The sequence below is a fragment of the Mastigoproctus giganteus genome, chromosome 5, assembly GCF_048544385.1.
Source record: "Mastigoproctus giganteus isolate SK-2022 chromosome 5, ASM4854438v1, whole genome shotgun sequence".
Lineage (NCBI taxonomy): Eukaryota > Metazoa > Arthropoda > Arachnida > Uropygi > Thelyphonidae > Mastigoproctus > Mastigoproctus giganteus.
This window is the reverse complement of record NC_143579.1, coordinates 64,566,872-64,583,926: the sequence shown is the minus strand read 5'-3', so window position 1 is coordinate 64,583,926 and position 17,055 is coordinate 64,566,872. Positions and strand designations below refer to the sequence as shown.

The 17,055-nt window shown below is 37.8% G+C and overlaps 1 protein-coding gene across 7 annotated transcripts in view; it reads left to right on the top strand.

The window, feature by feature from the left end:
* LOC150085455 (uncharacterized) overlaps positions 1–17,055 on the top strand; it is a 1,845,429-nt gene that overhangs the window by 1,268,493 nt on the left and 559,881 nt on the right. For all 7 annotated transcript variants that reach the window (XM_090374043.1, XM_090374041.1, XM_090374042.1 and 4 more), the window contains 2 exons: positions 59–265; positions 12,169–12,397. In XM_090374043.1, the coding sequence (XP_090230169.1) occupies positions 59–265; positions 12,169–12,397 (436 nt within the window). The remainder of the gene's footprint in view (positions 1–58; positions 266–12,168; positions 12,398–17,055) is intronic.

The following is a 17,055-nucleotide window of genomic DNA, read 5'->3' as shown; positions in this document are numbered from 1 at the left end:
GTTTTGTTCCATTTAAGAGTTTTCTAAAATATGAAATTTTTATCTTTTTTTGTTGTAGACACTGCTGCATTCAGTGAATGATCATAAACCTTTAGTGGAAAAGCTGAACAAGACTGGGGTTACTCTGATTAAATTGTGTGGAGAAGAAGAAAGTGTAAAAGTGACTGAATTTTTAAATTCAGACAACAGTCGTTATAACACCTTGAAGAGAATGCTCAGGGAGCATCAGAACACCCTTGAGGAGGCCTTGCAAGCAACAGCACAGGTGACTTCTATTGTTTTTATTATAATTTAATATAATTTTCTTTTATATCAAGAATATTATATAAATTATGTAAATAGATACAATTTTTTAGTTTTATATAATTATATACTTCACCATTGCACCAGTTTTTTAGTTGTGGTATCATTATATAGAACAGATAGAGTAAATGGATATATCTATTTGATATGTAATTCTGCACTTCATTATTGTTGATATAATCTCTAAATAAATGAATGACAAAGGAGACCTGCTGCTAACTGATACAGAAAACATTAATAAAAGATGGAAAGAATACCTAGAAAAGTATCATGGGCAAAGTGGGTAAAATGAAATAGTAACTGAAAAGGAATTAGAAGAATGAAAAGGAAGCCAGAAATATTAAGAGCAGAATTTATGCCCTTATTGGAATTAGACCAAGTAAATCATCTTGTTGATGTCATAAAGGCAGAACTACTACTGAGAAATGTAAAAGAATACCAAGTTGTTCCTATTGCTTAAAGATATGCACTAATCAGGAGTGGCAATGATATATTTCCAAACTAAATAGCCATACCAGAAAACAGATACCACTAAATATGAGAATTTTCACTGAAAATGTCTCATTTTCAAAATTTTATTTAAAAAAAATAATAAAAAATTAGTGCAAAAGTTGAAATATGCATTCACTGATCAATTTAGTTTTCAGAAAGAATCAAGGAATGAGGGAAAGCTGTTCTTTCCGTAAGCCTTTTAGCATTAGTTGAGGCATATGATGCAAGAAAGCAAACTTATAGAGCATCAGCCAAAAAAAAAAAAAAAAAAAAAAAAACCTTCCCATTTCACCCATCCAGTCACTCCAAATGTTTGTCTAGGTCAGCCTTAAATTTATTTAAGCTATCAGCTTCCACAACAACAGATGGAAGTCTGTTCCAGCAATCAACTACCCACTGGCTAAAGGCAAATTTCCACACATCGATTCTACAACTGTCTTTCCTCAATTTGAATCTATGCCCCCTCAGCTTCTTAATCTTAGCAAGTGGAAGTATCCCATCAGCATTGAGCCTGCTCAAACCATTCAAGGCCTTGTACACCTCAGTCCACTTCGCATGTGCCTAGTCTCCAGATGCTGCAACTGACAGAATTTGCTATTTTATTGACCTAATTAGCATATTAATCATATTCTATAAATAACTTTGTAGTCCTAGTCACATCATTAGTTTATTTTTAAATTTAGCTAGGGAATTCATAGTTTACTGCTTAATATAAGTAGAACCTTTGTATTGGTGATTTGGCAAATATTCATATCTTGTAACTTTGTACTGTAGTGCATAGTAGTGAAATTCTAAATCTTAATTGTAGGAAATAGGTATCTCAAAACTTTGAATCATATAATATGGCATTAATCGATAATTTTATTAGCTATTATAATTAACTTTTAACTTTACAAGCGTAACAATAAACTCAATCACATAATACATATAATGTAACCTCTATATTGTAATATATATTTATTAATATAAACTTGATGGCATAATACATATTATTGTTGCATAATTGGTACATAGAGTTATTATTGCAAGTAAGTATGTTACTTTAGTGTACAATTCTCAATTGAACTCGAAAAAAAATCATGCCTCCGACCAGAGCAGTTAAGCAAAAGACTCAAAGTAGTGGGATTACTGTGGCTCAGGGGAGAAATGAGGGGTGGTTGTCCTTTGAATCATGGCTCCACAAAATGTATTACTTGTTTGATGTTTGTGGAGCTATCTGGAACAGGACCTGATACAGCCAAGGGAGATGGATATCTTGATGTGTGTTTGGTGTAAAGAGTTTGAGAATATTAGGTGTCAACTCAGTATTCTGATGGGCCTTTATAAAAGAATGGACAACGGTAGATTCCTCAAAGAAATTAAGTTGGGGACCCATCAATCTTTCAGCTACCCAACTTAATCAAAGAGCTTCCACTTGTACATCAGGCAACACAGCAGCAGCCCCCAATGCAGAATGTGCTGGTCCCACATTCTGCCTTGGGGACTGCTGCTATTGTCAGGAGCCAGGTGGGAAGGAGCAGCAGTGCGTAGCACACGCTTCTTGATTAGACCGGGGTTCGAGCCTGTCACCACCAAATACGGAGGATGCGGAAAGGTTAAGGAATGACCACCGCATATCCTGGAGCAATATGGCCTTAGTTGCTAATGCTCCTAAAAACCAAACAACAACAACAGCTATTGTCAGGGAAATGGGAAATACATTTTTCAAAAAGAATAGGTGGAATAAGACCAAGGTATGGCTCCCAAGAGAAAAACTTCATGTTATAGAGAGAGAGAGAGAGAGAGAGAGAGAGAGAGAATCTTTATTGCCTTCACGGCCATAAAGCCAGGGGTTTACAGCCTCCCAAAATTTCTGGGAAAATCGAACAATTATTTACAAAGAAAGGTAATTTTACAAACAACAACATATTTTAATACAAAGGAGAGAACTCCTCATGAGAGTTAAGTCTGATTGAGGTGGCTTAACATTGAGATAAGATCACCAGCTCAATCAGACAGGAACAGATGCAAGGTACACATCAGTCATTGCTGATTAGTCCTACTAGTCATAATTTTTTTTCCGGTAAGTCCAGTCAACAGCAAATTTGTTCAGGTCGGCGTCAAGTGCCTGGGTTTGCTTGAGCATTTGCTGAGTGTGGAACCTGTCCAAGAGATGGAGTCGTGCTGAATGCGAGTAGAGCTCTGGATTGGCCCTAAGGGCAGCAGGGGGAATCCTCCAGCCACAGGTATCCCAGAATGAAGGTGTTGCAATTATGCCTGTTATCATCTTGACTGTTGCTAGGAGGCGTTGGTCGTCGACTAAGGTGGGAAGCCGTGGAATCGAATCCCGAGAGAGTCGGCAAGCTGCGTGGTGCGAATCAGAGCTGGAAGGTTGTGCTTCCTGTTGGCCCACTTTAGGAGCCAAAATTCTGCGGAAAACAGTGGTTTCTTTATTGATGGTGCCGCTGATGCCCAAATTTCAGCAGCATAGAGTAAAGGTGGAAAGATAACTGTTCTTATGTACCTCACGGTTGTCTTTTTATCTGTGTCATGTAGGAGATGCTGTTTTGCTGTCCACCGGAGTCTTGAAATATGTGTGACGAGCATGTCTATGTGGGTGTTGAATCGAAGTTTTGAGTCGAATACAACACCCAGATCATGATGGCTGGACACAATTGGGATGAGGGTGTTGCCGACTGAAGGCTCGAGAGAAGGAGTTTGCTTCAATGAATACACCATGAATTCGGACTTAGCAGGATTGATCTTGAGCCCAAACTGGCAGAGGTAAGATGTGACTGCGGTAAGTGTTGTTAATTTCCGCTTTTACCAGATCTAGGTCTTGACCGGGGATGATGGGAGTGAGTATCTTGATATCATCTGCATAACTCAGTAGACGTCGAGAATGTGCAACCAGTGGGAAGATAATAGATGAAAACAGAAGGCCCGAAAGGACCCCCTCCTAATGGGACTCCTGCGGTGACAGATCTAGTAAGGGTGCGATCTCCTGTATGAAGCTTTATAACTCTGTTATGCAGAAGAGAGGAGAGAAAACATAGTATGTTCCCTGTGATCTGGAAGTGGCATTCCAGGAGAGTGAGAAGTTGGTATACTTGGACGGCATCAAATGCAGACTGAATGGCTAAGTAAGTAACAGCTAGTTCTTGCTTTTTCTTGAATGCTGACAAGATAGTATTCGTGGTTGCTAGCAGATTGGTGATCATTGATCTGTTTGGAAGGGAGTAGTGAATTTCGGCTGGATTACTGGGCAAGATCTGCTTAGTGAGGATGGGGAGTAAGACCTTTTCCAGGAGCTTCAGCAGGCTGGAGGAGTTGGAGATGGGTCGGAAGTGTTCGAAATGATCGGAAAGGTTTGAAGAGAGAGTTTTTCCACTGCTGTGGGAAAATCTGGTTCGAGAGTAACTGGTTGAAGATAATTAAAAGTGGCTGAATAATGTACGGACTTAGGCATTTGAGCATGAATTGGGGAACTCCATCATCACCGGTGGTTGACGAGCAGGTAGAGAATTGATGGCTACGATCAGCTGTTGTTTTGTGATCTGAATGACGTTCAACACTTCTTGCTGGGTGGGCTCTGTTAGTAGAGCCAGATCTGAGTTTGGCATAGGATTACGGTTAAATCTTGTGAAGAAATCGAGCCACAATTCAGGATCAAGTTGCAAAGGAAAATGAAGGTTCACTTTCTTGTATGGAATTTTTCCTCTAGCCAGATCATGGTTAACGTATAATTTGATTGCCTCAGATTTCAGGCAATTAAATTGAGCCCGTGCCCTTGAATAAACGATGCGATCATTGACATTTTGCGACTGTTACCATGTGCGATGGAGCTGTTGCTTCAGCTAGAAACTCATTTTGAGTTCAGAATTCCACCAAAGTCTTGTATATGGACTGATTGTGATTTTTTTTTTAGAGGCAGCATATTTGGCAACTGTGTTGATCCAGTTTGTGAGAATGTTCACAGCTAATTCTGGGTCACAAGTCTTTAAGGCCACTCAGGGAATGAGAGAGGCGGCTCTGATGCACTTATCTACATCATGTAAGTTGGGGATAGTGATGTTAACCTTTTTTCTTGTCCTTCTGGCTTCTAATTTGGGGGCTGGCAGATATGCAGTCACATGTATTGGGACATGATCAGAGTCAAATAACGTTTCTGCAGTGTAATCAAGGGTGCAAGGGATAGAGGCTAGAACTAGATCTAAGAGGTTATTCCCCCTGGTTGGAGCTTCATTAATAAGTTGTAGGTCAGCACATCTCAAGTGTGCCAGAGGATCCTTTTTCAGATTAGATAGCTGACGAGGTAAATTGAAATCACCACAAACTAAGTGAGAAGCTGTGGGATGCAGCTGATTGATTAACCAGCTGGAAACTTCAAGGATGATTTCCTGGGAAGGCATTAGGGGTATATACACCACACAGACGACAAACGTCACGAAGTTGTATCCTAACATAATGAGGATTGCTTCATAATTGGGGGAGTTACTGGATTTATTATCCAATAGCTTGAAAGCGGATTTCTTGTAAAATATTGCGACGTCTCCACCCTTGCGTGCAATCCGAGATGTGAATACGACCCCATAATCAGCTGGGGCAGCTGCCGCTAGGAACTCTTGATCATCATTGAACCAGGTTTCGGTGATGGCGAGCAGGTCAAAATATCCGGGGAGCAAAATTTGCTCCATAGTGTCAAGCTTGTTCCTAAGGCTACGCACATTCTGATAAAAGATGGTGCAGGCAGGTACTCTAGGTACTTTGATGCGGACGGGTGGTCTCTGACATGGCACTACTCGATTCAGCGGGGTGTGTCTACGATTGACGACCACAGGGATCAGCATATTGGTGTTCTGTGTCTGTGGTTCTGGTTGCGGTAACGAGTTCTGGGATTGCTATGAATCAGGGTACCATTGGTGGGAGTCCTTTCCATTACTTCTATATTGCTGCCCTTTATGCCCGAGATATGGCATAACAAGAGCTCCAGCAGGCCATATTTCAGGATTGAAGAGTGCTTCAAAATCTGCATCAGCTACATCGATCTTAAAGGAGGCATAGGTGGGATATTTCGTGGATAGCTTGGTGACTCTACCATTCATTTTGACTGCAGCAAGAAGGTTTTCCACATCATCAGCTGTTGTAACAGGGGACAGCCTACTAACGAAGACATTACGCATCCGCTTGTCCATCGTTCCAGTGTTCACAATTTGCATCTTGCTGAAGTGCAGATTGGTTCCAATAACTTTAAGATTGGGGCTCAGTTCCTTAAGAGTTGGATTACGGGTTTTTTGTTCCTTGGCTTGCAATCATTGCATACGTTGTGGTGTCTCTATGGGTCTTTACCTTAGATACAATCGTAGTTCCTGTATAATGGTTACCGCTCACATTGTTTGAGGTGGAGCCACAATTGCGATGTACTTCAGCAGCCAAAGCATTATCCTGTTTCAAGCGAGGACCCCGTATGTGAATTTTGTGATCGCGAATAGGTGCAATTTGGCAGGTTCTGCTCCTGATGACTTCTTTGGATCTTCTGGGAGGCAGTATTTCCTGAGTATCCGTTAGCATCTGCTGTGATTTCAGCATATACTGGTCTAGTGCTACATTCAGGGCACACAACTTCAGACCCACATATTGCAAGAATGGGGGATGGAGAGGGGTCATGTGGTAATAAAGATGGGGTGGTTTGGGTAAGAGCTCTCAGTTTCACATGAAAGTGTCTGTCAGGAGGAGGATGCTGCTCATGATCGTTAGTTTGAACAGCATGATCACAAACAGATTGCTTCAGGTCATCAAAGTTTTTCCCCAACACCTGCAATGTTTTGTGTATGCATTCATTGTGTTCTCGTAATCGCTTGTTTTCAAGCAGTAGGTCTGCGACAATATTATGAATTGGGGATAGCTTCATACATAGAGTTGTCTCGATATTTGTGAGGAGTGAGACAAAGAGTGGACTGTGTTCGAGTGATGCTTGATTAACTATTGCGGAGGTCTCTGTCGATAGGATGTTATCCTGTTGGGAACTACTAGATTTTTGCATGATAAGATCTGAAAGGCCATTTTGTTCTGCCAGTAATGAGTCAGTGGTCAGTTCCTCATTTGAATCTGGCGATCTCAGATTTTCCATGTCTATCTCAGGTTCGAGTTGGGTCCTGTGCTCAGGTGAATCAGAAATTTGGTTAACGTCGTTGTTAAAAGTTTCACCAGTTGTTCCGAGTGAATGCATATAATTTTCTCCCTTACAGGGGGGACACTGCCATACTTTCCGTCGCTGCTTCCCGAGCCTCTTTAGGTCCAAAGCGAGACATTCGCTTCCGTATGTCTTGAGACAGGAAGTACATTTTATAGATACGTCCGGATGCAATTCCACAAATTACACATCAAATTCCACAAATTATATATGATCTTTTAAAGGCACAAAAGGATACTGTTGTACATGTTGGCATTAAGAGTAAGAGATCTCAGGACTTAACAAATACAGGACAATGTTGAGTCAGTTTGGTTTGACATAAGAATTAGAAAAACAAAAATGGATGTAGGAGTGTGTTATAGGCCGAATAACTGTAATAAGTACAATGAACGACTGTACAGAGAAACAGAGTGGGACAGTAAATCAGAATGTCTTATAATGTGGGATTTTAACTTTCCAGATATTGACTGCAATTTGTGGGTTGGTCACTCACACTAGTAAGACTTTTGTGGGTTTATTGGATGACTGTTTTCTACAGCAACACGTTATAGATGTAACGAGAGAGTGAGAGAGAGCAAATACTGTTGATCTGATTATCAGAAGTGATTTTTCGTGTATTAAGAATCTGCAGATAAAAGAACCACTAGGTGGCAGTGATCACAGAGTTTGATGTGGGATTTACTTAAAGATGTAACTACCATCAAGGGTAAAGGGAGGGGTTTTTGCTTTTGTAAAGGAGACTACAGTGATCTCAGACAGTTTTTAAATTCTGTACAGTGGGCCAACTAGTTATGAACAACAAATGCTAAAAGAGAAATAATCATACACTACTAGGCTTTTCATAACAACTAAGAAATACTGTTCAAGGCTTAAACCTAAATGGAGGTCAGATGAACTATGGAGGCACATGCCAGAGAAGAAAAATGAATGGGATGCTTATAAATTTTCAGGTGATACAGAAGCCTATGGTAGATATAAACAAGTCTTCGGTCAAGGCACAAATTAGGTTAGGCTAGCCAAGGCAGATTACAAGAAGCCAGAAAAGCAGCAAAGACTTCTTTATTTAAATTAACATTGGTTGAATAACATTGGTCCACTTCATTCATCAGCAGTTAAACTGTTAACTGTTGATGAATGTCAGCCTGTCAGCAACCTGAGCGGGATTATCAACAGTTAAACTGTTGATGATCCTTCTCAGGTTGCTGACAGGCTAACTAGATATTTTACATCTACATTCACACATGAGGAATTCTTTAGGAAGGGGCTACCAGAAGTTTATCAATCTCTAACAGGGAGCTAAATGATTTTTTGATAACTGAGAGGAAAGTGGAGGAGAAATTATTGAATTTAAACATAAAAAAAGGAGCCTGGGGTGGATAGGATATATCCAGTTATACTAAGGGAGGTAAGAAACCTTTAGCCATATTTTGGATTCAGGGAAAGCCACTATCAACTGCAGATGTGCAAATGTATCTCCAAATCACAAAGGAGGATCAAAGGGTGACATGAGTAATTACTAATTACAGAACTGTTAGCTTAACTTCTATTCTAGGGAAAATATTAGAGCCACTAGTTAAAGAAGTAATGCAAAACCATCTAGACAGGAGTGCAGTTATACTTCAGTCACAGCATGGATTCAAGTATATTCAAGTATATAATACCAAAAATAATTTTGGTATTATATACTTGAATTTCAGGAAAACTTTTGAACTACTGTTTTGTACAACAGGAAAGCTATTGTTGCACGTGAAACTGCGGTACAAATTCAATAGTGGGACATTGGTGAAAGTTACTGCTATGAATAAAAAAATGGTTGAGTGGAGAAGACAGAGTGGTTATCAGTGGACACTGCTTTTCATAGACTAACGTTATTAGTGGAGTCCTACAGGGTTCAATGCTGGACTCATTGTTGTTTTCAGTATTTATTAATAATATTGATTAGGGTATGTCAGGCTTAATGTCTTAGTTTGCAGATGACACAAAGTTGGCAGGCTGGTTAATGACCATAATAAAGGTATGCTGCTGTAACAAGATCTAGAAAAATTAGGCAGGTAGGCTGAAAAATGGCAATTGAAGTTACCATTGAAAAATGCAAGATACTGCATATAGGTAGCAGTGACCTCAGAGTAATGTATCTGCTCTGTGGTACTACACTAAAGGTAGTGGAATTGAAAAGGATTTGGGAGGGTAATTGTGCAGTCTGATATGAAGTTCTCTGAACAGTACAGACAGGTTGCCGGAATGGTTCATAGAGTTTTGTCAATGAAATTCCAGGAACTTTACTAGTATCGATATGGAGGTGATTACCATATTGTATTACAGAACTATTATTGTATTACAGAACAGGCAGTGGTCAGGCCACATTTTGAGTGCTGTATACAGGCCTTGCGCCTCATTTTAGGAAGGATTTAGTTGCTGCAACAAGTTCAGACAAGGGGAATGAGATTTGTTTGGGGAACAAAGTGACTCTTACAAATAAAGGCTTCAGTACTGACAATTGCGACATGGAGACTAAGCACCTGCGAGGTGATCTGATTGAGGTGTTTAAGGCTTTGAATGTCTTGAGCAAACTAAGTGCTGATGGAATTCTTCCTCTTGCAGACTATGCATATGAATGGGCATAAATTCAAATTGAGGAAGGATGACTGCAGAATAGATGTGTAGTGGTTTGCCTTCAGCCATCTGGTGGTTGATTGGTGGAACAAGCTTCCATCCATTGTTGTGGAAGGGGATAATTTGACTAAATTCAAGGCAGAACTAGAGAAACTATTGGAGAGGATGGATAGGTGAAGTTGGAATTTTTTTTTTTTTTAATTTTTTTTTTATTGATGATGTTAAGATTTTTTTTTTTTTCCCTTTATTTGTCACTATTATTATTAATGCTAATGTATGTGGGTGTTTAAATTTTTGTCCAAAAGAAAAATAGTAATAAAAACAATACAGAATGAATAAATGAATAGGATGGACCTTCCTCCCAACACAGAAGACTAAGTGGCATTTGCAGTTCTTAAAAAAAAAAATTAAAAAAAAAAAAAAAAAAAGGATAGGTGTGGACCAGTTCAAGTCAAAACTTCTAATGTATCAACTTATTCACATACACACAAAGTCTTCCAGAAGTCTTAAGTTATACCCTCTATGAACTGTCCATAGTCCAAGGATTCACGTTAAAAATATTTAGAATTATGCAAGGTGATTCAAAAAAATACTAATCACTTTAAATTAATTTATATCTTAGATGCTATGATTAATTTGTATAAAAATGTTTATATTTTAAGCTGTTTTGCTCAACATTACTGTGCGTTTCTGGTAAACTAATGACACTGGTTCAGGTAATCCAGTGACAATGCTTCAGGCAAACCAGGACCTGCAATGATGAAAGGAAAAAACATTTTAAAATGTTTCTGGAGTTAGGAAAATATTAGAGAAATCCAATATGCATGGGACAAACATTAGAATAACTCATATGTCTGATAAATTTGAAGAATACAAAAATATTGACATCAGTACACACAGATGTGGGAGGAAAAGACTTACCAGAAGTGCCAAACATTTCCAATCTGTCAGATATGCCTACACTGACCTGAATAGTCAACAAGGCAATTCTTGACAAATGCACAAGCTAACTAATTCTTCATAGAGTTTTAAAATTCTCTGAACAATCAGTTGGCTATTGCAATTGTCAAGACAGAAAATTAAAGAATTTTTTTGTCTTTCTGACAGGCAGAAAATTTAACCTCAATTCATGCTAGGGGTTATTATGAGGATGGGACTCTCCTCTCATGGGATATTCAGACCTTAAAGTTTTGATGGTAGCATTACAGGACAAAATTAGCTTGAAATGTATGAAATAAGAAATATGCTTCTGGATAACAATTTTCTGAGTGCTGGTGAAATCATTGGGGAACACCACCTGCATGTCCTCCAATATCTAAAAATCTTTCACCTTTGGCCTTTTTCGTGAGAGCTAAAGTGCACTAACAATACTAATAGTTTTGAGAGGGGATGCAATAGGAATTGTATACAATTGCATTTATGCTTCTTTATGTTAACAAAAACTAATGCAGATATTTCATTACAAGTATATCAGCCAAGAATTTCTTAAAATGAGTAACAATGATTTTAGCATTTAAATCCCATAAAAATTTTAAAAAAAAGCAGTAAAAAATATACCTCTGTGATATATTTTATTAAATTTCTTGAAAGATTATAATTAAAAATGGATTCTTCAAGCTCTTTACATTTCACTTTGTTGATATTGATATGCTACATTAAGTTTAGGTAGGTTATTTTAAATAGTTTAACAATAATGTTCAGTATAAAAATTAGGTATGGAAAATGTTGAACAAATTGTAAATGATATGGCATATGCAATAAACTTTGATTTTATGGACTTGATATAACAAACTTTTTTTTGTATTTAACTCTTTTGACAGTCAAATTTTTTGACTGTCTTCAGAGTGCATTTTGAGTGTGCTCATAAGGTAGGAAAAATTGGGTGCTCATGATTGAAGTGTCCCAGTCTGTTTATAGATACTTGCTATCTTATCATTAAGTGCTTATCTCTACCCTGTTTCTTTATTAATACTTGGCTATATCATTATAGCCCCTAAAAGAGGAATCGTGTAAATCTGAATGTTAGGTAGAAATTAAAGCTGTTAGACTCTGGTGTGTCTGTTTCCCATGTGTGTGAGGAGTGTTTGTCTGTGAGTGTATTCCATGTCTGTGAACATGTTTGTGTGTAAAAAAACAAACCATGTCAGATGTAGTAAAAGGCAAGGCTAAGCTTAAGGAGTCTGAAGACAGTTTTTCCAGGCACTACTATATGGTTATGGTAAATCTTCTCCTAACTATGAACCATTTTTCAACCAATAAAGTCAAGGTAAATAAAAGCTTGTTTCTTATTGTTAACTTTATTTCAATGTTATCTAATACATACATATTAGAAACACTGAACCCCCCTATTAGTTTGTAAAATCCAAAGTTTACTGTATGCACATATATTTTATCTATTAATCAGGTTTTAGTTTTATGAAATATTATATTATATATTTCCATTTGAATTAGTATACTATATTTTAAAATTATATATTTCCATTTGAATTAGTATACTATATTTTAAAATTATATATTTCCATTTGAATTAGTATACTATATTTTAAAACAGCCAGTTCACTTATATAATTGCATGTTCAATCTTTTAGTTTTCTGACAAATTAGAAGGCATGCTGAATGCATTAACTTCCACTGCTGACCAACTGCATAATGCCGAACCAATATCTGCACATCCAGAAAGAATCCAGGAACAAATAAATGACAATAAAGCAGTCCTTCAAGATCTTGATAAAAGGACAACTGCACTAGAGGCTGTGAAAAAAGCTGCTGATGATGTAATTAAAAAGGCCAGTAGCATTGATGAACCTGCTATTAGAGGTATCAGCACTGTGAATTTATATTTTCATGATTATATATTTTGTTTTGTTAAAATTCCTTCTTCTCTTGAAAGTCTTGTAAGTATTCAAACACCCTCTTGGGTGTTTGAATCTGTAGACATTCTTTGATATATAGAAATCCCCCATAACTTTTGTATGTCCTTATAAGATATTCAACATCTCTTTGTAATTAGTAAACAGAAATTATACAGACAATACACTTCCCTGCTTTTTAAACTATTTAATTTGAGCGACTTTAGATTGTAATAATTTTGAATAGTTGATAACGAATAGCTGTATATTTCAGGCAGTTTTACTTGCTCTTCTTTTTAGTAATATTAATAAAATGTATCAGTTAAAATTATTAAATTTTTATAATTATGGAAGTCTCCTAAATTAAACAGTATTAGTAAAACACACACACACACACACACACACTGGCCAAAAAAAAAAAGAAATACAAACCTTTGTATTAAAGACAGTCACAGACAGAAGACATGCAAATAAATGTGAATAAAACTGTGATGTGAGGTGATGACATGTTGCCTCATTGAGTATAAAGACTTCACAGGTTGTTCAACTGCAGTAATCTGAAGCCAGAATGGGGAAAATGTGTGATCTATCACACTTTCAAAAAGGTCTTATTGTGGGTGCATGTTGAGCAGGAGCCATGATTCAAGAAACAAAAGACATAACTGGTTTTTCAAAAAGCATTCATCTGAATAGTTTTTAACGACTGGAAAACAAGCTATTCTTCCTCATCTCAAAGGCATAAATGTTGCAGAAAAACAGTACTTCAAGAGAAATGCCGTCATACTCTAAGGAAGACTGTACAGAAAAATAGGGCATCCAGTGTGCAGCAAATAATATCTGAGTTCAACCAAGCCCAGAACTGCCCTATTTCAACCAATGCCATGGACAGGGAATTGAAAAAATTGGGTATTGGTAGTCACAAAACACTTTTTTCTGAGAAAAACTACTTGCAGTGGTGCCAAGAACATTATGAATGGACAGTAGAAGAATGGAAGAAAGTCGTGTGGTCAGACAAATCATGATACACTTTGTTTTGCACTGATGGTAAGCAGAGAGTGTGGTGAGAACCCCACAAAGCAATGGACTCTGTTTACCTTGTTAAGACAGTTTAAGCATTTGGAGGTGGTATCAGAGTATGGGGAATGTTTTGTTGGCACATCCTGGGTTCGTTAATACTGTTGAAAGGTCAAATGTCATCCAGGGAGTACCTGAATTTTGTATCAGCTCTGTTGCACCCTGGAAGGTGATGGCTACTTTATGGATGCAACAGTGCATCATTCCAGAATCGTGCAAAAATGGTTCAGTGAACATGACACAGATTTCCACCATCTTCCTTGGCCCCTGCATTTAACTTATCTCAATCCTATTGATAATGCGTGGGATATGCTGGAGAGAGCTATTCAGCAACAAAGCCCTCTTCAACTTTATTGCAGCCATGCTATATTTTGCTAAGAATAGTTACAATTAGACCAGAATGCACCAAAACACCTTATAGACTTCATGCTTCACCACACACTTGCTGTTATTTGAAACAAGAGTGACCCAATCCAATACTGAATAAAGGTTCATATTTTTTTGGCCAGTGTGTGCATTAGCTATATAGTGCAAGAAACCAATAGGCTTTTGATGCACTAACCAAGAAAATAAAATAAATAACTAAATCAATAAAAAACGTATAAAAATAAGTATATAAAAAATAAAATAAACAGCATATCCAGCTGACCTTTGAATTTTCCCAAGCTGTCAGTCTCAACTACCAACAGAAGTAAGTAACTTATTTCAGTAATTAACAACTTGCTGGTTAAAATGAAAAGTTCCTACAATCCAGTCTAAATCTCTTTTTCTGTGATTTTAGCTTATGGCTTCTACTTCTGAAATCATTTATAACAGCAAATATTTTCTTTTATTTTACTATCCTCCCCCACAGCCTTATAAACTTCAGTCAGGTACCTTCTAAGTGCTTGGTTGACAAGCTCTGTATTACACATTATTCAAAGTCTTTCCTCATATGATTGTCTATTTGCAGATCTTACCAAGTGGGTTAGCATTAACAGAGGCATATGATGCAAGAAAGCAGCAAGCTTACGCAGAATCAGCCAAAAAAAAAAAAAAAAAAAAAAAAAAACTTCCCATTTCAGCAATCCATTCACTCCAAAAGTTTGTCTAGTTCTTCCTTGAATTTATTTAAGCTTATTTAAGCTTATCAACTTCCACAACAACAGATGGAAGTTTTGTTCCAGCAATCAACTACCTGCTGGCTAAAGGCAAATTTCTGCACATCTGTTCCACAACTGTCTTTCCTTAATTTGATTTTATGCCCACTCAGGTTCATAATCTGAGCAAGAGGGAGAATCCTATCAGCATAGAGCCTACTCAACCCATTCACAGCTTTATACACCTCACCTTGCGGGTGCCTAGTACAGATCTTGTGGGTGCCTAGTACAGAGCTTTATACAGATCACCTTGCGGGTGCCTAGTCTCCAGATGCTGCAATTTGCAAAACTTAAGCCTTTCTTGTATTAACAAGACTATTAACAGCTCCACACCTTGGAATGCCTGAGTGATAAGTCTTGAAAAGGTCCAAATATGGGCAGAGTAAACTAAGGGTATAATATGCCAAAACCAGGTCATATTCTCCGAGCAATTCTCTGAGCATTGTAATTCTCTGAGCATTGTAATTCTCTGAGCATTGTAAACAGGTTGCAAGGAAGGCCCATGATGTCCTATCGATGATCTATCGAACTTTTTCAAGTAGAGATAGGGACGTGATGATCCCATTATATAAGGCTTATGTTAGACCACACTTGGAATACTGTGTTCAAGTATGGAGACTGCACCTAAAGAAAGACATCGAGCTTCTTGAAAGGGTGCAAAGAAGGGTAACTCACCTGGTGAGAGCGGCAAAAGGGTGTCCTTATGAAGAAAGACTTCGAATATGTGGGTTGCAGAGTTTGGAAACTAGACACCTTAGAGGAGATTTGATTGAGGTGTTTAAGGCTCTGAGAGGCATCAGTAAAATGAATGAGGACAAAATTTTCAAGATTATAAATGATGCTAGAACTGGGGGACATAAATTCAAGTTACGGGGGGGGGGATGTTTAGATTGGACTGCAGGAAGTTTTATTTTAGCCAGCGAGTTATAAATTACTGGAATAAGTTGCCTTCATGGGTGGTAGAGGCCAACAGTTTGGGGAAATTCAAAGGTCATCTGGATAGTACTTTCGGGTAAGGGAAGCGCATAGGATGATAGGTTTAATTTCCTTTTTTTTTATTAATTATTATTATTTATTTATTAATTATTATTTAGTTATTTATTTTTATTTTTTTTATTTTTTGGCTAGTGCAGCATAAGCCATAGGCTTTCTTGCACCATGCGGCCGTTACTAATACATAATACTAATATGTAGAGAAATTCAGTGGAAAAGTTTGGTGAAACACAAGCAGTTTCTCTTGACATTTCAAAGGCTTTTGATCACATTTGCTATAAAGGTCTTCTAAATAAGCTTCCATCGTGTGGTTTGCCAACTGTTTTTTGTAATTGGGTATCCAGTTTTCTGTCTGATCTCTCAATTCAAGTGATGTTAGATGACTCTGTCTTCTAACTTATTCGCTAATGCTTGTATTTCCCAAGGTTCTTTCTTCCACTCTTTTCCTCTTGTATGTTAATGACCTTCTTCCATTGATGGGAAATCCTATCCATACTTTTGTTGATGATAGCACATTGCATTCCACCTTCCAGTTTCAGAATCCTTGCCATGCACAACCAGCTTTCACTTCTCGAATATCCATTACCAATTTCTTAAATGCCAATTTCTCAAATTTCCATTACCAATTTCTTCAGGTAATTCTCCAGTGTGGTAAAGATAATTAAGTTGATTCGATCCTTCTAAAACTCAGTCCTTTCTTATCTTGCAAAAAGGAATTTTCTGCTCCTGTGCTCATCTTCAGTGACACTCAAATTTTTAGACAAGATCACATATCTCTATTAGGGATTACCCTGACTTCTAATCTCTCTTGGCATAAGCATATCACAAATATTTCTTCCTCTGCATCTAAAAAAACTGGGTTTTCTCTTTTGCTCTTGGTGTTACTGTTCTTCCAAATGTCCACTCACTCTGTACAAATCTCATATCCACCCTACTGTGGAATACTGTTCCCACATCTGGGGTGGTGTCCCCAACACCTCTCTCAGGCTTCTAGGCTGCATTCAAAAGAGGGAGTTTGTTAATAAATGACCCATCTCTAACAAAGTATCTCCACTCTCTTTTGCATAGACATTCTGTGTGGCGCCTCCATAGCCAGGTGGGCAGGAGCAGCAGTGCGTAGCACATGCTTCTTGATTAGACCGGGGTTCGAGCCCATGACCACCAAATACGGAGGATGTGGAAAGGTCAGGGAATTACCATTGCATATCCCCGGAGCAGTATGGCCTTAGTTGTTAATGCTTCTAAAAACCAAATAACAAATAACATTCTGTTTCTGCTGCATGTGTTTTCTATAGATACTTCCATTTCTTCTTCTGATTTTTCTTCTGTAATTCCTGCCCTCACTTCCAAACCATTCTGAACACATGCTGCAATCAGTCAGCATTCCTTTTGTTTTCCAACTTTGAACTCACAGAACCAA